This window comes from Heterodontus francisci, chromosome 2, assembly GCF_036365525.1.
Source record: "Heterodontus francisci isolate sHetFra1 chromosome 2, sHetFra1.hap1, whole genome shotgun sequence".
NCBI classification, from domain to species: Eukaryota; Metazoa; Chordata; class Chondrichthyes; order Heterodontiformes; family Heterodontidae; genus Heterodontus; species Heterodontus francisci.
Window position 1 is genome coordinate 14,687,330 of NC_090372.1, and position 24,616 is coordinate 14,711,945.

General features: G+C 41.4%; 1 protein-coding gene and 1 long non-coding RNA gene across 3 annotated transcripts in view; one reads left to right on the top strand and one right to left on the bottom strand.

Moving 5' to 3' along the window:
- The window catches only part of LOC137382535 (uncharacterized), a 95,158-nt gene extending 75,437 nt beyond the window's left edge, over positions 1-19,721 (bottom strand). The window contains exon 1 of the long non-coding RNA XR_010977215.1: positions 19,514-19,721. This is a non-coding gene — a long non-coding RNA (uncharacterized lncRNA). The remainder of the gene's footprint in view (positions 1-19,513) is intronic.
- The window catches only part of eci2 (enoyl-CoA delta isomerase 2), a 184,084-nt gene that overhangs the window by 152,910 nt on the left and 6,558 nt on the right, over positions 1-24,616 (top strand). For both annotated transcript variants that reach the window (XM_068054521.1, XM_068054511.1), the window contains exons 6-8: positions 19,181-19,283; positions 19,626-19,746; positions 19,882-19,971. In XM_068054521.1, the coding sequence (XP_067910622.1) occupies positions 19,181-19,283; positions 19,626-19,746; positions 19,882-19,971 (314 nt within the window). The remainder of the gene's footprint in view (positions 1-19,180; positions 19,284-19,625; positions 19,747-19,881; positions 19,972-24,616) is intronic.

A 24,616-nucleotide genomic window follows, 5' to 3' on the forward strand; every position in this document is an offset into this window, starting at 1 on the left:
TGGTAACCATAGGAGTGTTGTAGCCAGTCTCAAGAACTCAGGCCAACCAAGGTTTCCACATTTGATTCCAGCCAGTGGCCTTTGCTGGAAACTTCACATATGTAGATATCAGGTGAGGACAAGATCAGGTTCATTTTGATCAAGATAAAGCTTTACAGCATAGAAATGAGCCATTTGACCCAAGAGGTCTGTGCCACTGTTTATATTCCACACGCATCTCCTATCAAAATATCCTTCTGTTCCTTTCTCTCTCATTTACTTATCTAGATTCCCTTAAATGTATCTATTGTGCAATCCTATATACTGAGTGTTGGCAGACATGAAGATCCACAAAATGCTAGAAGAAAACTGGCTCCCATGGAACCACTCCTCAGCTTCTGCGAGTAAAAAAGACATTGAGAATATTTTTTGTGTTGTGGGTCACACAGTTTTGAAGGAACTGTCTGCCAGAATTAATTACTAGATGTCTATTAGACATGGAGCTGTCAAACAAAATGCATGGGGTTGCACTCGCTAAAAATTAGGTTCTAACCTTTTATTGGGACACTGCAGGCCCTTGTAAGGGATGAAATTTCCTCTCCTCCCTTACAGGATCAGCAATGTGGGAAGGGGAAAAATCTCAATGTTAAGAGTTCCCACATGTCTGGCCTTTCATGAGGCATGTGCATCTTTGGAAGTGGTACGAGGCATACCATTCCATACTGTTCCATCTACTGGTCCCAACTATGGATCAGACCAGCATTATGGCCTGAATCTCTGAAAAATATGTTCATTTTTTTTTCAAAGTGTGAACCCCTTACAACGGAGGCCAGTGTTGCCCTCTTCTGTATTTGTCAATTGAATCACTGAGAGAACTGCCAGATCCATTTGAAGTTACTTTTGAGCTAGCTAATTCGTGTTCTGATTCAAGCTCTTGCTTTTCTCATGCCCAGTGCAAAAACCAGCTCTTATAGACTGACGTTCTTGCTCCACATGAGCCAAAGTATGACCTAATTCAGAAAGTTTCTGATTTTATTTTAAATGTGGAATTTCCACTATGCACCTACATGACTTTGGAGACAACTAATGTCAGTTATTACAAATACTTCAGTACTAGACTGAATCGTATGGTATGAAAATACAGCCATTTGTCAGTCAACTAATTTTCAACAGTGTGTGAAAAAGAACTGGGCAAACCAGTTGGTTGACTTTCTCTGGTTTAATTTTACAGACTTCTCAAGTAATGAACAACATACGCATTTTGGTAGCTTAGTTTTATTTGTAATTTTTCCACATCTATTGTGGCTTCAGCAAAATGTTAACACTAAAATATCAGCAATATCCAACTTTAGACAGCTTGCATTTTTGAAATCAAACCTTTGCCAAAGTAGAACCTATTTGTGAAACTAAGACAATTGTTTGTTCAATGCATGGCTAACTACCTTAACACTTACTCAAGGGCCATTGGTGGCCATCTGCGAGGTTAACGTAGTCTGTCTAAGCCAACTTAGTCCTGAATGCATCTTCATCAGTTAATTGGCCATGATGCACTTTTAAGTGTTTCTAGTACGTAGGTCATTGTTCTGTACAGATAGCTTCACAGGCACCTTTATGATGTGCTTCAAACATTCAAGCAATGCCAGAAAAAACATAACCAATTACCTACTATGCAGAAGCCATTTTGAAGGAAGTATTTTTAAAAGAGCATGCTTTATTTTAAAAGCTATTGAATATAGTATATCGAGAAGACCTGTAAATGATGGACAAATATGCTCCATTTTTGTCAGTGTTTGGTCAAGTCTGCTTTGCACTGTTGCCCATTCCCCCCCTGCCAGCATCTTAATCATGCTGATGATGCACCCCTCAGTCATAACAGTTTATATTGCTTTAGTCCATCTGGTTAGATAGGTAAGCATGCTGGTGCACTGAATTTCATGCACAAACTGTTTTGCATAATCAACCTTGCCCAAGAGCAGGGACTGAAACCATAGCAATGTTTCTGTGTGGGAGACAGCTGAGCTGATTAGAATAACCTTGCCTGCTGAGCAACCCGATTTATTCTCAGCTAAGAGGTCTGTGATAGCTCTCCCTCTTCCAGGATGACCATGATATATGGGGCCACCTCATCCCAGGTAAGGGACAGTGTTAGCATATTTACATGGTAGGCACAGTAATTACTTGGTCAATTGGGTATCTTGACTATTTAATCCACCTCGGTGTGCCTTTATACCACTGAGCACAGATCTGCCCAGTGAACTTACAATTTGCTAAACATTACTTAGAGAAGAACCAGTATGCTGTGGCTTACATTGGTACTCCTAGTGACTGGCATTGTGATCCTGCCACCTTTTCTGGCATCCTTGCACACATTCTTCTGTGTGCTCATTGAATTTCAGCATGAACTCCCGACATCCGTCCTTTTTGTGATTTTACAGATTATGACTTTTATAGGAACAGGACTAGGTCATTTAGTCTCTTGAGCGTGTTCCGCCATTGAATGAGATCATGGCTGATTTGTGACCTAAGGCCATATACCCTTAATACCTTTGCTTAACAAAATCTATCAATCTCAGATTTAAAATTAACCGTTGACCTAGCATCAACTGCTATTTGTGAAATAGAGTTCCAAACTTCTATTGTCCTTTGTGTGTACAAGTGTTTCCTAACATCACTTCTGAAAGATCTGGCTCTAATTTCTAGACTATGTCCCCTAGTTCCAGACTCATCAACCACTGGAATAGTTTGTCTCCCTATCTGTCCCCCTAATATGTTAAGCTTAGACCAAATCACCCCTTCACCTTCTAATTTCCAGGGAATAAAACCCTAGTTTGTGTAAACTGTCCTCGAAATATAACCTTTGGAGTCCCGGTATCATTCTGTAAAATCTACACTTTATTCCTTCCAAGACCAACATATCCTTTCTAAGGTGTGGTCCCCAAAACTGAACACAGTACTCCAGATGTGGCTTTGGACAGCTGTAGCGTAATTTCTACATCCTTGTATTCTGTCCTTCTATATATAAAGCCAGTAGTCTTTTTGATTATTTTCTGTACCTGCCATGACATTGTATTTATGTATGTGGACCCACAACCCTCTTAAGACGTTCACTGTTTCTAACTTTTTCACCATTTAGTAAGTACGGTGATCTATCCTTTTAGATCCAAAGTGAATGACCTCACACTTGCCTACATCAAAATCCATTTGTCACACTTTTGCCCATTCACTTAATCTATTAATCTTTCTTTGTAATTTTGTGCTTCCCTCTCCACTGCTTACAATAACATCTTTCTTTGTCTTATCGGCAAAATTGATATGGCTCTCTATCCCATCATCTACTTTGTTAATAAATATGGTGAATAATTGAGGCCCCAATACAGATCCCTATAGGACACCACTAGTCACAACCTCCCAATGAAAGTACCTTCCTATTATATCCCTATTCTCTGTCTCCTGCCACTCAGCCAGTTTCCAAACTAGATGAATAACTTACTTTCAATTCAATGAGCTCCAACTTGAACTAACGATATCTTATGAGGGACTTTATCGAATGCGCTCTGGAAGTCCACATAAATAACATGAATAGGCATTCCCCTGTCCACTACTTTAATTACCTCTGCTAAACAGTTAAATCAGGCTCATTAGGCATGACTTACCATTTACAAATCCATGCTGGCTGTCATTGAAGACTTTTTAAATTTTCAGCTGATCAGTTCTTTAATTATCTTTAATTATAAATTCAGGTACTTTTCTGACAACAGCTGTTAGGCTAATTTGGTCAATGATTCCCTATATTCCCTTTCACCTTTCTTAAATAGCTGAGTGACATATGCATTCCTAAATGGAGAGAACGTTTAGAGATTATAGTTAGGGCATTTGCAATGTTCTCACCTGCTTCCTTTAAAAACCTGGGGTGGAAACCATTTGGTCCTGGAAATTTGTCACTCTTCACTACCATTATTTCCTTCATTTCTGTTACTATGCTTGCATTAATTTTAATAAGTCCCAGTCCTTGATTCAATATTTGTTTCCTTGGGGTCTCTGCCATGCTATCCGCTTCTGCTACTGTAAATTAGGATGCAAAGCAATTATTTAACATGTCCATCATTTCCTTATTTTCACTTACAATATCACTGTTATTAGTTTTCATGGGGTCCACATTGCTCCTGATTGCTCTCCTTTTCCTAATATAATTGTAAAAAAATATTTGTGGTGATTTTGATATCATTTGCAAGTTTCTTTTCATACTTCCTTTTTGTAGCTAATACTGTTTTGTCACCTTTGGTTGCTCTTCATATCTCTCGCAGTCGCTGGATCAGTGCTAGTTTTTGTATACTTTTCCTTTCAGTTTTAAGTTGCTATTGTCATCCGTGACTCTTAATTTTGCCAAGTAGACCTCTTGTCCCTTAGGGATAACAACTGGTTCTGTATTACATTAAGTTCTTTTTTGAACACCTCCTATTGATTGTCTATTTAGCCATCAACAGGTTTGCCCAGTTTACTGTGGACAAACTCTGTCTCATCCCATTGAAGTCAGCTTTACCTAAATCTAGAATCATAAGCTGCTTCATATTTCTTCCTTTCAAACACAGCATTTAACTCTATCATATTATGATTGCTACCAGATAAATATTGACACATCATGAGGCTGTTAACTAAATTTGGCTTATGTTACAAAAGTGCCTCTGTTTTGTTAAATATATTTTTTGAGGATTCATTTTTGAAAGATTGAAGAAATGTTAAACTTTGGGGTTTTCAAAGGGGGTCATATAAAGGCCACTTGACTTTGGAAAACAGTCCCTGGAAATGTTTTTAAAAGGGGCACTGAGAGGTCTTGAGGAAAACAAGCCTTTCCCGGAAACCACTTGACTTCCAGCAACACAGTGGCAGCGTAGTGGTTAGCACCGCAGCCTCACAGCTCCAGCGACCCGGGTTCAATTCTGGGTACTGCCTGTGTGGAGTTTGCAAGTTCTCCCTGTGTCTGCGTGGGTTTCCTCCGGGTGCTCCGGTTTCCTCCCACGTGCCAAAGACTTGCAGGTTGATAGGTAAATTGGCCATTAGCAATTGCCCCTAGTATAGGTAGGTGGTAGGGAAATATACGAACAGGTGGGGATGTGGTAGGAATATGGAATTAGTGTAGGATTAGTATAAATGGGTGGTTGATGGTCGGCACAGACTCGGTGGGCCAAAGGGCCTGTTTCAGTGCTGTATCTCTAAAAAAAAAAAATCAGCCTTTCTGGTAAACCACCTGACTACCACCTCAATAAACAACAGAGAACTTTGGATACCTGGAGAAGTTGTTCACAAAGAAGTGACAAGTCAAGATTGGTGGAGGTCAAAAGGTTTCGCTTTTGAATTGTTTTGAGTTGGGGTTGAACTGTATAAAAAGGGAGAGAACTTCCAAGGAGAGAAGAGAATTCCAAATGAAAGAGAGAAGACCACAACCCAGCTCAGCTTTCCAGCACCTCTCGATACGACCCTAAGAAGTCCACAGTGTCAACTCATCTCATCTCCTGTCTTTGAAAAAAAAAGCCTGCTAAATTAATTCTCAACGCCACCTGAAAAGAACTGTTCTAAAAGATCGCAGTTGACCTATATGTACTCGGAGGCCAGACTGTCTGCCAGTTTTGGAACATAACATATCTCATCTGCTGTTTCTTCAAGAATGAGCAAGTATTAAGCCCAAGTGGGGTTGTTTGTCTGTAATAGAGCTCTAAAAACAAAGATCCCTTTATTTTGTTGGTTTACCAGTGTGAGTGTGAGGGGCTAAGGTAAAAAGGGAACTTTAATATTTCAATGTGTGTGTTTATGCTTTACTTCATTACTGGTTAAGACTCGTTTTATAATAAACTGATAATTTTGTTGTTTATTAAAGAAACCTGGTTAGTGTGTTTTATTCTGGAATAAAAATAGAATCTATGATTGACTGTATTGATAAGTGGGAAAAAAATTTAAATATATGTTGTGACCCGTGGAGAAGTGGAACTAGAATAAATAGTGCACTCCTCCCGCCTTGGTCTTAACACTTACTACTCATCGCTAAATTTAATATGGTCTCCTGTTGATTTGAGGGCATATTGTTACAGAAAACTATTCTGAACACAAAAGAAATTCACTCGCTTTCTGACATAAGCTAGTCTACTTAGCCCAATCTATTTAAAAGTTAAAATCCCCCATTAAAACAAGTCTGTCTTTACTACATGCTTGTCCAATCTCTGCATTTATACATTCTGCCACATCACAGCTGCCTGCTTCCCTGTCATTATTGAAGAAATTTCACCCTTAATCACGAAGGCTACTGTTCCCCCTCTACCAATTTCCCTTTCCTTCCTATAGACTTTATAACCTGGTATTTTCAGTTCCTAGCCCCACCATCTTGCAGGCATGTCTCAGTAATGACTATCATGCCATTCCATTAATGGATCATAATTTAATGTCTGTATAGCAGTTCAGATGTTGGGAAGCCTGTTGATTCTTGTACTAACCTTAGGCAAGCAATAAGTATGGCAATTATCCCAGTCCTTGCATTTCCACTCAGCATATGCACATAGCATGAGAGTCAGTGTGTCTTTACTAGACAGTGGTCTCAGGGATGTACAGGTGGATCAAAGTAGTTTTATTTGGAATAGTTACCACAAATGAGTAACTGGAACATAAATCTAGGCCTCTACTTGTGCAAAATCTACTGTGGGAACTTGACTCTAGTGAACACAACACGTCATTAGCTATGACGTCAACAGTTATTGACACGAGATACTATGCCTGGGACATGGGCATAGTATCCTGAGGTCAAAATCCAAATACTTGAAACTTTATGAATAGTTCATTAGATAAAAGCTTTCTGCACTATTTTGAATTTTGCCTTATTTTCTTCCAGCAATACAAATCTTACTCCACTGTCTATTGGATGAAAATATAGTGAGTGCTTTAACAACATGTGATGATACCCACTTCCTGTTCCAAAGTCTTTTGTCCCAGCTAATAATTCAAAAGCCTTTAAGAATTCAAGTTGTCCCATTCTTTAAATTTGTTAGAAGACTAGATTTAGTAAAATGATTGCATTCAACATTACATACCCTTATTTTCCAGATCCATTATCAGTAAGCCGTTCTCTACCAGTTCAAGTGCATATTGTTGCTGCTTTTTTTGCTCTTGTATTTATGTTGCTGTGACACAAACCTGTGCTAATGCTTCTTTCTCAACAACCACAAGAATCCAGAGGTGTTCCTTATCAACCTCCAATTTATACAATTGTAACTGGTATGCACATTCCTCATCCTTTTTTACTCTGTCAATCAAGCTAAATCTAGCACTTTCAATGTGTATTTTTCAGCTCTTGTATACATTTTTAAATACCGATGCTTGTGCATGCTGGTTTAATTTCTGTCTGTTTGCATGCAGCATTAATATACTATCCTTGCTGACACCAAATATGGTGACTTGACTTCTCACCAGATCGTTTTTTCATGCATGACACAGAAGTCAGCTCCCATAAGCAAACTCTCATTCTGAGTAAAACTGACAGTGTTAAAATAATCTGAATAGTGTGCCTCCAGTGAAAAATCAACCCTTTTATTGTCTTTCATTTTATGTGTAGGATTTCCACTACACACCCACATCAGCTCATAGGATGATTAATATGTCACACCAGACACCTTTGCACCACGCTGACTGAACAAACTGGTTTATTCACAGATAGTTTTTCCCAGCGAAAAATACAGCCTGTTGGTAAAGTCAGCTTGATGACACAATATTTTTGAACTAGTTCATGAAAGAGTTAAACAAGTAAATCTTATCTTTCTTTGTGGTTCCTTTGCAGAATGTTTAAGTGATAGATGGTAGACTCTTAGTACGGAGCCATATTTGGATTACATAGGTGTTCATATCTACTGGGTTTGCATTTTGCCTCTGTATCTGTTGCAGCTCAATCAAAACTCAATATTAGATACATTCAAATCTTGTACCTCCCTTTTTTTTAGTTACAGCCTCTCCATAGAGTCTGTGAGACTAAGTTAATGGGCAGTTAGTTACACTCACACCCACACAAAAGTCTACCCCTTGCACTATCTATCCTTAATAGATTACATTGTTGATTAATTGGATGGTAATACATATTAAGCATTTCTTGCACTTGTGTCATTGGTTTTCTCAGAGACTATGGCCTTAATTTTCTGCTGTCAGCAGCCTATTGTAAAAATGTTTAATCTGGCAGCTAGTATAAAAAATTAGCAGAGTTCCATCCTTCCTGATTTCCACCCCTTTGTGCCTCAGCATGGTTCCTGGAAGGTGGGACCAGTAGTGTCAGCAACACCCACCTCAAACAGATGGATGCTTCAGTTTAATATATACAATTGCATGCCCATCCTTCACAGCACTTCCCATAGTTTAGGCATGCAAATCATCAAGTCTGAAGGTCACCCATTTGAAATGGACATCCAGCGTTGCTAAGAAATTAGTTATGACAGTGATTTTAAAGGTTGAGGTTTTTTTTAACAGCTTTCATTACTTTGTTTTTTCCGATGGTGCCTTGTACCAATTGTTTTAAAATGGATTTTTCCTCTCTGGCTGTAATGGCAATGCCCTTATCTAACATATTTAGAAAAAGAGGAGAACCTACAGCGGAACACCTGGCAAGTCAGATGGCACAAGCTATGGTCTGTACCCACCTGTCGGTACCCTTTCAGATACATTTGTAAAGAGAGATGAAAATACCTTTCTTTGGCAGACAGTAATATTAATTAATGAATACAGAAGCTCCTGTTTTCAAATTAAATTGGACAGCGGACCCAATAGCATCACAAAGATATGTAAATGAATGATTGAATAACTGCAATCTTGGCTGCTTCCTAGAAGTACCCTGATGACAGTATGTCATGCTGTCAGTGCATGAAGAAGGCATGTCATGGTAATCTATTGCCAGCACCTGCCTATCAGCCACTAAGCATTTCTGCAGGCCCTGGCACACCTATCTAGCTACAAGCATGGAGAACTATCTTCACAGTTTGTGGGTCATCACAGACCATATGCAGAACTGTGCCATTTTCTACCCGGACACTTACAGGGCTGCCTATAGTTACAGCATTTTTTATAAATGCATAAAGAGCAAGAGGATAACTAAACAAAGAGTAGGGCCTATTGGGGAGCATAAGGGTAACCTGCGCGTGGAGGTGGAGGATATTGGTATGGTTCTTAATGAATACTTTGCATCTGTTTACACAAAGAGAGAACGATGCAGACATTGCAGTCAGGAAGGAGGAGTATGAACTATTAGATGAAATTAAAATAGTGAGAGAGGAAATTTTAATGGGTTGAACATCTTAGAAAGTGGATAAATCCCCAGGCTCGGTCGAAATGTCTCTTAAGCTGTTAAGGGAAAGAGGCTCTGACCATCGTTTTCCAATCCTCTCTGGCTACAGGCATAGTGCCAGAGGACAGCTAACATTGTACCATTGTTTAAAAAGGGAGCAAGGGATAGACCGAGTAAGACCAGTCAGCCTAACCTCGGTGATAGGAAACTTATTGGAAAAAATTCTGAAGGACAGGATAAATCTTAATTTAGAAAGATACAAGTTAATCAATGACAGTCAGCATGGGTTTGTTAAGGGAAGGTTGTGTCTGACTAATATGATTGAATTTTTTGAGGAGGTAACAAGGAGGTTCGATAAGGGTAGTGCATTTGATGTAGTCTATATGGATTTTAGCAAGGCTTTGATAAGGTGGCAGACAGGTCACAGAAGTAAAAGCCCATGGATCCAAGGCAAAGTGACTACTTGGATCCAGAATTGGCTCAGAGACAGGAAACAATGATCAATGGGTGTTTTGTTTGCGACAAAAATTGGCCATGTGGTTGATAATGAAGAAGAAAGCTGTAGACTGCAGGAAGGTATCAATGGACTAGTCAGGTGGGTGGAACAGTGGCAACTGGAGTTCAATTCCAAGAAGTGTGAGGTAATGCATTTGGGGAAGGCTAACAAGCTAAGGGAATACACAATAAATGGTAGGATACTATGAACAGTAAAGGAACAGAGGGACCGTGGAGTGCATGTCCACAGATCTCTGAAGCTGGCTGGACAGATAGATAAGGTGGTCAAGGAGGCATGCAGGATAATTTCCTTTATTAGCCAAGGCATAGAAAGGCTGGGAGGTAATGCTGGAACTGTATAAGACACTAGTTAGTCCACAGCTGGAGTAATGCGTGCTGTTCTGGTCACCACACTATAGGAAAGATGTGATTGCACTAGAGGGGATACAGAGGAGAATTATGAGAATGTTGCTCAGACTGGAGAATTTTAGTTATGGGGTAGGATTGGATAAGCTAGGGGTGTTTTCTTTGAAACAGAGGAGGCTGAGGGTGACCTAATTGAAGTGTATAAAATTATGAAGGGTCTAGATAGGGTGAATAGGAAGGCCCTATTCCCCGTGGTTGAGGTATCAATAACCAGGGGGCATAGATTAGGGCAAGTGGTAGGAGGTTTAGGGAGGATTCAAGGGGAAATTTTTTACCCAGAGGATGATGGAGATCTGGACCTCACTGCCTGAAAGGCTAATAGAGGCAGAAACTTTGACAACATTTAAAAAGGACTTGGATATGCACTTAAAGTACCATGGACCAAGAACTGGAAAGTGAGATTAGGCTGGATATCTACTTGTCAGCCAACACGGACAAGATGGGCTAAATGGCCTCCTTCCGTACTGTAGATTTCTATGATTCTTTGGTGAAGTGTGGCACAATAGCAGGGGCATGTATTTCATACAACCTATTATTCGAAAGCTGTTCTTTGTGCTAAAAATGAAGATCCACGAGATTTGAATGAAAATGTTTTAGAAAAGCTTTCAATTGATTTAAAAGAATACATCAGCATTGATTCTATAGACGAAGAAGATGATAACACCCTGTACCCTCCAGAGTAGTCTAGCTCCAATGGGCATGCCACTGCACAAACTTAGGCTCGAGGGCCAGGCTTTTACTGAGCTCCCGACATCGGGCTCTATGGCGGGGTGGGGTGGCGAAAGATCATTCGGGTAGTGGCCCACCACAGAGCCCGACGCCGGGAGTGCTGAGTCCAATCTTCCCAGCGGCGGTGAGGCTCCGTGGCGGCCCCCCCCCATCCCCACAGCCACCGCCACTGGGTGACGGGACCAAGATTAACATATTTAAATAATTGAAATGAATACATTTAAATAAAATCTACAGTGATCTTACCTTTGGGCCGCGATCTTCCAAGCGACGGCTGGCACTCACGCGCCTGCACTTTTCCATCCAGGGAAAGCAGGCGCCACTGTGGTGGGGAAGGGAAAACTTATGATTTTTAGTGCGTTGGGGGGGGAGGGGGGGGTGGGAGCAGGCTCTAATGAAAATTACTAGTGTTAGGAGGGTGGGGAAGGAGAGTCCTCTGCACTTTGATCGGTTTGGGAGTGGGGGGTAAGGTGAAGCGTCAAAGGTAAGTGTTTTGGGGGGTAGGGGAAAGGACAAATATTGAATTTAATTCTTATTGGAGGGGAAGAGGTGATAGATTTATTGGCAGTACATTGCGGAGGGGTGGGGTAACCCTTTAAAAATTTAAATTACCCGGCAGGACTGGCTGCCCTTTAAAAATGGTGCCCTGCCTGTGCATAGGCAGCTGACGCCATTGCTGGCGTCAGAGAGCCCACCCCCTCCACATGATTGGGGGGGCGGGGCAGGAGGCCCGACCGGCTCATTATCCTGAGCCACCGCATGGAAGATTGTGGCAGCATGGCAGCGTGTGTGGGCCGCTCGGCGGCGGGAGAAGAAAATCCAGCCCATGGAAGGAGCAGTTATAATGCTACTACGAAACTTGAATCCTAAACAAGGATTTTATCATAGAACAAGATTGATAGTTAGAAAGCTGTTTTCTTCGATGATAGCTGCTGAAATTGTAACAGGCAGATTTCAAGGAAATAGAGTTTTTATATCTCAAAATATTGAGCCCATCAAATGTAAACCTGCCTTTTCAACTCGGGATTAAACAGATCCCAATTCGACTTTTATTTTCTATGATTATAAGTAAGTCACAATACCAGAGTCTTGACGAAGTTTGTATTTATATTCCTACGCCTATTTTTACACTTGGACAGTTTTACTTAGCTTTTTCCAGCATGAGAAGTTTTGATTCTGTTACAAACTTTGGTGAAAGAATAACTAGAAATCCTGTATTTAAAGAAATATAGTTGCAATAAAGATACTATTTTGACCACAAATGTTTTGCGGGTCTCTGCTAGTTATAGAACACAGCATAGAAGGAGGCCATTCGGCCCATCGTGCCTGTTCCAGCTATTTGAAAGTGCTATCCAATAGTCCCACTCCTCTGCTCTTTCTCCATAGCCCTGTAAATTTTTCCCCTTCAACCTCTACATTACTAGTCCAGCTAAACACTAGGTTACCGTGTTCTAAACTTTTTTTTTAGATATTTCATACTTTGTTATATATTGTTTAATTTTGTTTAAAATATACAACTTTTTACTGCAATGCCTGAAAGAGCATTGGCCCAGATTTGACTGAATCGCATCACAAACAACACAAAATTTTTTATGTGGTATGGTATTGGCAGAACTCCATTTTAGTTATTCATTGAGTGGTGAGGATAGCTCCTGCCATTTTGTGGAGCCACAAGTGGAAAGTTAGATGGCAGGGAAGCATGCAAGAAGCTCAAAGAAGCATTTGAAAGCAGATAGAGGAAGGGAGAAGAGGCACAGAGAATTGCACAAACAGGGAGATGAGCCCCAGATATCATGTAAAAAGAAACCACATTTAGTCTTTGAGCCAGCAGATTTCTAGCTGATATGATTATCCAGCAGCATACAGTTACTGCCAAAGCATTTTTTTAAACAATTGTGACACAACCATTACAGCAAACTCATATTTAGAAAGGTTTTAGTTGGTCTTGAGTCTTAGGAGCCTTAAATTTTCTTCAGTTTTGTCTAAATTCAAAATCAATACTGAACGTTACTATTTTCAGAAATAAAATGTGGCAGCAATCTACATTCTCTGTTGTAAATTATTTACAAATGTCACGGACCTCCACTTGGCCACAGTACTTTTTGGCTTGGTACATATCTGTTGTTGGTTTTAATTGCTATCAGAAGTACAAATAGTCTTTTTAGATTTCACTGACACAATTTAATCATGTTTCTTGTATAACTTCCTTTTCCTTCTTTTTTCTCCTGCTTTAATTGATTTTGTACATGAATTAAAACAGAGATATTGGCCCAGAAATAGTTGGAGACGGGTGAATTCAATTTTTTTCCCCTCACCTTTCAGGTTGCATTGCTTTGTGCTGCAAATTGCTAAGAATTTGAATTGATAATGGAGCATCTAGGATGTCATGAAGTTCTGGTGCAGTAGCCCATCTCCTTAACCAATGAAATTAAGAATGGAGAAGAATCAGAGTAAACACTTAAATAAAATGAATTAGAGTCAAATTAGATACAGAAAGGGAATTCGAGGGAAAGATTGGATTGAGAGAGAAAAAAAGAGACATAAAAGAAAAGCAGAGAAAAATAAAGTTGCTACCTGCAGGAGTAAGACTCCACCATTTAAAGTTCTCCTTTTGGGCCTCCAAGTGAATTTCATGTCAGGATCACAAATCACGCCATTAGCAGCTTTAATTGTCTGCTGCAAACCCAGCAATTGCTCAATATTCATAGGGAGATTGATGGCGAGACCTGGGGTGAGTTTTATTCTCATGGCAGGGGTCTCGACGTCTGGAAAAGGCGATGCCGAGCACCCCACGTTACCTGTTCTCCAGAAGGCCTGCCGAATCTAGTGACAGTCGGGCACTTAAGTAGACAGCAGCGGGCCTTCCACAGGATCAAGGATCCCGTTGTTGGAAGTCCCAACATTGGAGAGCTGCCGGCCAGTCAAAGGCTGGCTGCTCTTTCAATGAGCAGCTCCATCATGGAGGCTGTGGCTGCTGCCGGAAGAGCACCAACCGGAGGCCCAGGAGCGTCACTGAACCCAGGCCACAGGTACTTCAGGGCGGGATCACGCAGAGTGGGGTCACGGGGAGGGGAGGAGGATCAGCAGCCAGGGCAAGGGGGTGGCTCTCAGCAACTCCCCCTTTCCCAATTCAGATCCTTCATTCATGCACTAAGTGCCTTTTTAATGAGGGAACCTCCAGAGACGGGAGGCAGGTCGCACAGTTTTTCATGCCATGCTTCCCATGCAGCGACAGAGCTGCTCGTCACATGGCTAACTGTGGCTGCGGTGGGAAGAGGCCCTTAATTGGGGGTTGCTTGCCCATTAAGGGCCTGAATTGGCAGCGGAGTGAGAAGGCCATTCGCAGGCCTTCCCGACCAAGACTAAATTTTAGCAGAGGTGTGATGGTGGTGGGAACCCGCCACCATCCCACCCGATTTTATGCTCTCTCCGCCTCCAAACCTGCTGCGGGGAAAAACATAAAATTTCCTCCCGCCAACCCCCCACATCCAGTTATTGCTCCCTCATCACAAGTTACAGGATTTTCTTAATGCAGGTGTCGGGAACTTGTCATTATTTTTCCAGCAATGTTTGGGTCGTTTTTTGTTATTTGTTCATGGGATGGGCGTCACTGACTATCTCTAATTGCCCTTGAGAAGGTGGAGAGCTGCCTTCATGAACCACTCAGTCAATGTGGTTTAGGTACACCCATTGCTGTATACACAGTATTGCTGAAAAAAGAGACATGCTGTCATAGGTTTTCGTTTTGCACTCATCAGGACAGATGCAAGAATGCCAAATTTCAAAGGGAGCAATGATTTGCAGTGCATGAGAAAAGGGTGCTTATGGGTTTGTAAGTTGACTCTGGTTACCATAGAGAATGCACCAGGGAACTATTGTCCCCCACCCTTCTTGTTTAATTCAAAAAAAGGCAGAACGCCTGGCCATGTTACTTTTGCCTGCGTATGAATATATGTAGCTTCCAGGAAGCATAAGTGAGCCACATTGCGAGTCTGACTGTTAATCTTAAATTGTCCGTAATAGGCAGAGTACTGACCGTACTCAACCAGCCTGTACTTGCAAAAGTCAGAACACAATGTCTAACGTTAGCTGTGATTCCACAATTGGACAGCACTTATTGAGCAGTCCCAAGTGTGCTAAGAATTACACCAACAACCAATTTACGATTATCAGTCAGGCTTGTAATGTGGCTCACTTACATTTCCCATCCCTAATTGCCCTTGAACTGAGTGGCTTGCTGGGCCATTTTAAGAGTTAACCACATTGTTGTGGGTCTGGAATCACATGTAGGCCAGACCAGGTAAGGACAGCAGATTTCCTTCCCTAAAAGGCATTAGTGAACTAAATGGGTTTTTACAACAATCGACAATGGTTTCGTGGTTACCATTAGACAAGCTTTTAATTCCAGATTTAGTAATTGAATTCAAATTCAGACATAATGCAATCACAAAGCAATCACCCAGTCTGCGTTTGTCTCCCCAATGCAGGGGAGACCACATTGTGAGCAGTGAATACAATGTTACTAAATTGAAAGAAGTACAAGTGCATTGCTGTTTCATCTGGAAGGCGTGCTGGGTTCCTAGACAATGAGGAGGGAGGAAGTAAAAAGGTAGCTGTTGCATTTCTTGCGCTGACACAGGAGGGTGCCATGGGAAGGGGAGAAGGTGCTGGAGGTGATAGAGAGCTAGAGTATCATGGAGGGAATGGTCCCTTTGGAATGCAGAAAGGGGAAGGGAGGAGGAGATAAGTTTGATGGTGGCATCACGCTGGTTCTGGAAATGGTGATGGATGATTCGTTGAATGCAGAGGCTGGTCGGGCGGAAGATGAGGACAAAGGGAATCCGATCGTGGTTTTGGGAGGGAAGTGAAGGTTGGAGCAGAAGTGCGGGAATTAGAAACAGTCGAGGGCCCTTTTAACCATGGTGGAGGGGATACTCGGTTGGTGAAAAAGGAGACATATTGGAAGCAGTGGTATGGAAGATGGCGTTGTCAATAGATGAGTTGGAGAAACTGGGAGAAAGGATTAGGGTCCTTACAAGGAAGCATGGTAGGAGGAAGGTTAAGTAAGGTAGCTATCAGAGTCAGTAGGCTTATAGTAGATATTGGATGACAGCCAATCCCCAGAAATAGAGAAGGCAAGGGAAAAGTTGGAGATGGACCATGTGAAGGCAAGGTAGGAACAGAAATTAGAGGCAAAGTTGATGAAATTTTCCAGTTTGGGCGAGAGCAGGAAACAGCACTGATACAGTCATCAATGTACCAGAAAAAGAGACAGGGAAGGGGACCTTAGAAGGACTAGAACAAACAATTTTCCACATATTCCACAAATAGGCCAGCATAGCTAGGACACATATGGGTTCCCATAGCAACACTTTTTATGTGGAGAAAATGAGTGGAGTGAAAGGAGAAGTTGCTCAATGTAAGAACAAGTTCAGCCAGGAGGGTGGTGGTTGATGGGAACTGGTTGGACCTCTGTTTAGGGAAGAGGCAGAGGGCCCTCAGATAATCTTGGTAGGAATAGATGTGTAGAGGGATTGGACATCCATGGTGAAAAGAAGACAGTTAGGGCGAGCAATGAGAGGTGATCTCATTGAAACTTACAAAATTCGGCGGTGAGTTTCAAAGATGACAGGGCGCACACGCGGGATTTGCATCATAGAGCCGCTGCGATATTTTGTGCGGTGGCTTATTAGAGAGGGCAGGCGCTCTGGCAATGGCATCTGACCACACCACGCAGGCATTGGTGCATTTTTAAAGGGCTTCAGGCCCTTACAAATCATTTACATTTTTAAAGTTATAGGGGAGAGAAAATTAAAGTTAAAAATTTATTCAAAATTTCAATCCCCTTTCCCACCCCTTTATAACTAATCAACTTATTAATTGCTCTCTCCCCCCAAATAAACTAATCTTGCAATCCCAACCTTCGCCCCCCCCCCCCCCACATAGTTGAGAATCTTTAACCTGCAACCTCTTCCCACCATCCCTTCCACCAATCGAAAAAGTAGTGAGATAGGAAGAAATCAGTTCCGTGGTTCTGAACAGGCTGAAACAATGTGCTGAATAAGGATGGCCTTCCTGCCCAGAAGCCAATTGCAGCCCTTAAGTGCCCAATTAATGGCTTCTTAAGGGCCTCTTCCCACTGCTGCTGGCATTTTATCAGCGGCGGGGTGGCCCTCCACCACGTGGGAAGCCACCCAGCAACAGCAGACAGCTTCTCTGCAGGCTGGTGTCCCTGCTTGGACAATCTGTAGCCCACAGAGGGTCCCTGGTGGCAAAGGCTGCCCCTGGCCCAACACCCCAACACTCTGAACAACCACTTTCCCACCCCCTTCCCCCCCACCCCTTGCTGGAGCCTTCCTGACTGGCTCCGACAAGCCCACCCTATTACCCGCAGTCCAGCGCTCCATGGCTGCTCCCACTCCTGGTCACACTGTTGGTACTGCTGAGCTGCCAGCCTTCTGTCCCTTAAATGGGACATCATCTCCGACAATGGGCAGTTAATTAACCAGACCACCGTCGAAATCGGTCGAGGGTCCGATAGAGAGCCGAGGCAGGGTCGTATTATGGCCCATCACCAGGACACCCGTAGCCGAAATAAAATCCAGCTGACTGAGTCTACCAGGGCAGTTCTGTTTGTGGATCTTGGGCAGGAGATAGAAGCAGGCTATACGGGGTTGGAAGCAAGGACAAATGATCTTCAGAAAAGATGAGGTCAATGACAGTTTTAGAAATGATGGAGCAACTTAAAGGAGAGAGAGGTAGAAAGGCAGAGAGATTGAGAGAGGAAATTCCAGAAGGGCCTAAACAGTTGACAGCACAGCTATCAATGATGGAGCAATGAAAATTGGAGATGTGCAAGAGGCCAGAATTGGAGGACCGAAGAGATCACAGATGGTTGTAGGACTGGAGGAGATTACAGATTGTAAAGATTGGATGGGGTGAGATCATGGAAGGATTTGGAAATGAAAGAAAGACTTGCATTTATATAGCATTTTTCATGACTACCAGACGTCTCAAAGCACTTTACAACCAATGAAGTACCTTTGAAGCGTAGTCATTGTTGTAATGTAGGAAACGTGGCATCCAATTTTGACACAGCAAGCTCGCACAAACAGCAATGTGATAATGACCAAATAATTTGTTTTTGTGATATTGACTGAGGGATAAATATTGGCCGGGACATCAGGGATAACACTGCTGCTGTTCTTCGAAATACTGCCATGGAATCTTTTACATTTACCTGAGAGGGGCCTTGGTTTTAATGTCTCATCTAAGAGAGCACCTCCAACAGTGCAGCACTTCCTCAGCATTGCACTGGAGTGTCAGTCATGATCTTTGTGCTCAAATCCTGGAATGCGACTTGAACCTGGAACTTTGTGCCTCAGAGTCGAGAGTGCTACCAACTAAACCACAGCTCACAAGGATGAAAATGTTAAAATCAAGGTGTTGCTGGAAAGGGAGCTCAAGTTTACAGAGGCTGCAAGGTGGGAGGCCAGCCAGGGGAACATTGCAATAGTCGAGTATGGAGGTAACCAAAGCATGGATAAGTGTGTCAGCAGTAGCTGAGCTAAGCTGAGGCATGGGTGGAGAGGGATGATGTTAGCAGTACATACAATACAAAAGAAACATCATGATTCACCCACTCATCTCAGCCTTTTTCAATTATGCAATTAACTTGAAGAAAATGCTGACAATTTGAAATTACATTGGTGCTATCTGGCTACAAACCAGCAAACACGGGATAGATTTTGTTTATGTTTTTCTTTCTTCCCCATCTATATTTTTTTAGACAGATCAGAATGTCGCACCTCAAATTATCACACTTCCATGGAGGAAATATCAGTGATTGGCTAAAATGAGTGAAATATGTTAAATTACAATCAAACGGTACCTACCAATGAAAAATGAATAGGCGGCAAAAATCCAGTAAACAAATTCCCTATTTTACATTCAAAGCTATCAATTGCTAACTAGCTAGTAGCAGAAACTAACCAAGCAAATTATTAAAATTATTTTGGGAAGTTGATTGCTCAAGATCATTTGAATTTATCACCAAATGGAAAATAACATAAAAACTCATGAAAAATTAAACAATTCCAAGTAAGCTGCTTATTTTTACATATTTGGCACACGTCAAATTGGCATAACACATTTAATCTCTAGAAACAAATGCCAATTTTTTTAAGAAGCTAAGTATTTAAATGTCTGCTAGATGAATTTGAACACTAATTGTAGCTTTATCTGCAGGAAATGGTGATTATTACTGTAGTGGGAATGATTTGACCAACTTCACTGAAATTGGGTCAGAAGGCATGGAGCAGAAGTCCAAGAATTCAGGAGAACTACTGAAGTGAGCAATAGTTGACTATTAAAATATCCTGGAAACATGGACAGTGATACCTCTTCGAGTCTATTTTACATACATATTGAAGGTTGCAATATTCAATGTTTTTTGCAGTTTTCCACCAAGCATATATTAGAATGTCTTAGAATAAGTTTAAAAAATAAAATAACGTAAGAGCACAAAATTCTACTTCGTCATTTATATTAAGAAATATATTTGAGAATAGTAGCACTCACTGTTTTCATGAGACCTTTTAATTATTGCAGCATTCATGAACCTTTGAAATCGAAGCAATTTTTTTCAATAATCTCATTAACTGACTGATATGGTTTAATTTCCCTCCAACAGGAAATATGTAAGCCATTACATTGATTTTCCAAAGCCACTGATTGGTGTAATTAATGGTCCTGCCGTTGGAGTTGCTGTCACTGTTTTAGGGTTATTCGATGCAGTCTATGCCACTGATAAAGTGAGTCTTCTTATGTGCTCTCATCTGGTTAATCATTTTTATTTTTGCAGCAAATTGGTTTAGATCATTAATAGCCTTTATGCTGGAGAAGTGTGCTAATGTTACAAATCTGTGTTTTGTTATGTTGCAATACAGGCCACATTCCATGCACCATTTAGTGAACTTGGTCAAAGTCCAGAAGGCTGCTCTTCTTACACCTTCCCTAAGATGATGGGTACTGCCAAGGTATGGGTAGCAAGTTTCACCACTGAGATTTCTTAACAAACCATATTGAGCAAGCATATTGATTAACTTTGCAGTATTTAGCATAATAATTACGTTTACTGACGCATAACTATATTTAGGTTCGAAATAAAAAAACATTTTATTCATTCGTGGGATGTAGGTGTGGCTGGCCAGGCCAGCATTTATTGCCCATCCCTAATTGCCCTTGAGAAAGAAATAAACCCCCAGCAATGCATAAATCTACACAGTGCTTCTTGTTATTTTGATTATTGCAGTTTCACATAAGGCATTTGATTAACTGTCTTATGAAATTGACAGGAAAAATGGTCAGCATTATCACACTGAACTTCTTGTGAAAATGTGCCCCAAAATTGAAAAGCAATAAAAACTCAGCTTTGTACATGTTTTTCATTGTTTATTCTCAGGATGGTGGCAAGGCTGCACTTACTGCCTATCCATACTTTCCCTGAGATGGTTGTGACAGGGCTTACTTGAAGCAATTGTGTTACAACTGTATGCCTTACTAGGCCACATCAGATAGAGCCACACAGCGTGAGGCTGAAGTCGCATGTCAACCAAAGTGGGAAGGGGTGACAGGATTCCTTCCCTGAAAATATTAGTCAATCACTTGGATTCTTCCTCAATCTGGCAGCTTTCATAGCCATTCTTTTTGATTTATTGAATTAAATTTTATAACTTGCCATGGTGAAATTTGAGACCTTCATGTTGTTAGTTCAGTACCATAATCACTACACTATTGTGTCTTTGTTATATGAACACAGTCTGAAAGGAATAGCTCGAAACTTTTGAGGCACTTTGTGATTTTGTATCCCTGAACACTAAACCTTCTGTTTTTTATTTGCAATGCCATGAAACTAGAGCACTAACATTTTGGTAATATGATTTATTGTCTTGTAAAGTGTTATGACTGAAGTTCTGTTAAAACTTCTGCTGCCTTAATTTTTAAAATGTGACGGCCACAAGTCGGGGCACCATGTGGAATGTCATACTGTACAAACTGCTTTTATGGCAATAATGTAGAAAACCACAGAAATCACTACTCATGTCCAACTGTAAAGTTAAAGGAGATTATGTGATTTTATTAACAAAATATGAGAGAAACATGGTTGAATGTTTGTGAAAGATAATAGAAAAACCTTTTCAGATGAAGAATGTTAGCATTGTAAATGCAATTTTCACCCCTTTTGTACACAACATGCACACCAGTAGATCAAGTCTACCACAAGTTAAAGTTAATACATGGCCCATAAATGGACCTTAAGCAGCCTCGGGCCATAGTCTACCATTGTGACCTTGTGACCTGTCTTGAGTGAGTTTGCCAATTTAGCACCAGTTGCTCCTGACTTTTGGGAGGTTTTATGCTTTGGACTCCTACCCACCAGGAACTGACTGAGATGGGCCAAACTCATTTCATATTGGAACCTTACCACATCAACAATAGATAGTGATGATGATTCATTAATTCATTTAGATGATGCAGGTGTTTTTGAGATGTAAAGCTTGCTAAACACTTATCCATGGAAAATGTTTTTATAGGTAACTTCTATTAAACAACACTCATCCCAAGCAATTCCTTAACCCAGTAGTTTATGCTTGTGATTATTTCTGTTCATTTGGGCCTTACAAAATATTTCTTTTAACTGAACATTCCAGTTTAGATGATATCCATCAAACATCACATATTTAAAGGCTTAATGGTTTAACCAAAAATAGAACTTATGTCAAATTATATCACATTCTATGGCTAAATAATGAATGTCATATTTGTGAGTTGCATGATCTGTAGGGTATGTTACAACTGAGCTTGATTTTATCTTCGCCTGGTTTCCTCATAAGTACGCATCCAGTAGGGTGTTGCCTTTACAATTTCTTCCAATGTGTGTGTGTGGGAGAGAGTGTGTTTGTTAGTGTAAGACACTATCTGGTTTAGCTGTGATGTCCCCTCTTCTATAATTGGGTTCCAAGGTCCACCTCCCTGTCCTTGCCGTGGAACCTGGGTAATGAGTAAGAAAGGGTCAATCAAAACAGGGTGAAATATGGTGGGGCACTTTATGTCCTGGGCCACTTCAGTTACCATGAAGGCCTAGAAATACTCAGCAGACGGGGCTGTGGCAAGCAAGTCCTCAATGGTAGAACAGGCAGAGGAAGATGTGCCATCTGAAATATCTCAACCGCTGTTCTGGTGGACGAAGGCTGCAGCAGAATGAAACCCCCCAATTGTCTTGGTTTCATTGCCATTGGATCAATGTGTCATTCTGTCAAGATACGTGTGGTAGCTGGTGTGCAATGGTTTCTCCACGCTGAAAGATGTCACACACAGGTGTCTTACTTTCCAAGCACATCCTCCAAGCCTAACTATTTAATCTCAGACGACTCCAATCAAAAACTAAGACCACCCCAACTTCAGCCATTGAGCTCCAATACATTGATGACGCTGCAGTAAGTGCTGTGTCAGAAACGGATCTTCAGACAATCATCGACATATTTACTGAGGCTATGAGAAGATGGGACTTACACTCAACATTCAGAAGACCAAATTCCTCTGTCAGCAAGCTCCAAATGCACACGTCCCTGCCTCATTGATTAGGATTCATGATGGGTGCCTGGAACATATAGAACACTTCCAGTACCTTGGAAGTTATCATTCACAGAAGGCTGACATTGATGAAGAAATCCAGCATCACCTGAAATCTGCTGGTGCAGCCTTTGGCGACCTGAGGAAGTGAGTGTTTGAAGATCGAGACATCAAAACTGAAAGCAAGCTCATGGTCCACCATGCAGTCGTGATCCCTACCTTACGGGGCTGAAACATGGACAGCATACTCAAAGCACTGGCGTCATATTATCAACGCTGCCTGCGGATGATCCTACATATCAAGTGAGAGGACAAGCGCACCAACATCAGTATCCTCTCACAAACAGGCAGCGCAAGCATCAAGGCTATGATTATCCACCATCAGCTTCATTGGGTTGGTCATATAGTCTGAAGTCATAAACCAGGCTCCCAAAGCACTACTTCTTCCAGCTCAGTCAGGGCAGACACACCAGAGGAGGACAGAAGAGTGCTTCAAGGATGTGCTGAAAGCCGACATGAAGAAATACAACATTGACATCAACTCCTGGGAGACCATCGCCCTGGACTGAACTAGATGGAGGCAGAGTTTGTGGGAAGGATCCCAGCATTTTGAGACCCAACGATGACAAAATGAAGAGGAAAAGCGAGAACAGCGAAAAGAACAAGCCATGACCCAAACTAATAATACACGACTGGACATCCCACATGACAACAAATGCCCTACATGCCTCTATGCTACATAAAGTCAGTAGATCCCAAATAGGCCTCATCAGCCATCTTCAGACTCATGGAAGACAACCATCCTCACCTGCGAGGGGTAGCCAATAATTGAACACTTTGTCTCTGCTCTCACATGAAGAACGAACACTTAGTTCGTTAAAGTAACAGGGTGGATGATGCGGGTGGAAGCATATCCCAGCAAGGAGCCTGCTCCTTCAGGAGAGAGGGAGGGCAGGAAAATAAATCTCACAATGTAGGGAAAATAAATAAAGAGGAGCTATTAAAAATGAATAAATTGTAACTAAGGCATGTACAAGACTATTGTTTATAATGAATAAATAGATAATACTGCCAGCTGTGAAAAATAAACCAAGTGCAGCCATCCTTGGTTCTGTTGACTGTGCAATGAGTGGCTAGATTTCAATACATCATTGGTCACCTTGGTGTGCTACATTTATTCGACAGGTTTTTAGGTATACTCTCTTGTGCTGATATAGCAAAGGGCTGCAGAGCCACACTCATAGTGACATGATTTAAAGCTGTCGAAGATCAGCAAAATGCCTTTTATTTAATAAAAGCAAAATACTGCAGATGCTGGAAATCTGAAATAAAAACAAGAAATGCTGGAAATACTCAGCAGGTCTGGCAGCATCTGTGCAGAGAGAAGCAGAGTTAACGTTTCAGGTCAGTGACCCTTCATCAGAACTGGCAAATATTAGAAATGTAATAGGTTTTAAGCAAATAAAGCGGGGGTGGGGCAAGAGATAACAAAAGAGAAGGCATTGATGAGACAAGATCACAGAGAACAACTGACCAGAGGTCATGGAGCATGATCACAAATTATCAAAAGTAGCAACACATGTTAACAAAGCTATAAGAAGTGAAAACAAAGCACTGGAGTTCATTTCTAGGGAAATAGAATTCAAAAGCAGAGAAATTAGGTCAAACTTAGAATCTAGGCTAGACTACACTTCCTGGACACAGTTCCGGATCCATATTAAAAATGGATATTGAAACACTGGAAAAAGTGTAAAAAAGATTTACAAGATTGACACCAGAACTGAGCGGATACAACTATCAGGTAAAACTGAACAAGCTGGGGCTTTTTTTTAGGAAAGAGAAGACTAACAGCTCCAGCGACCCGGGTTCGGTTCAGGGTACTGCCTGTGCGGAGTTTGCAAGTTCTCCCTGTGACCCCGTGGGTTTCCTCCGGGTGCTCCGGTTTCCTCCCACATGCCAAAGACTTGCGGGTTGACAGGTGAATTGGCCATTGTAAAAAAAAAAAAAATTGCCCCTAGTGTAGGTAGGTGTTAGGAGAATTGAGGAAAG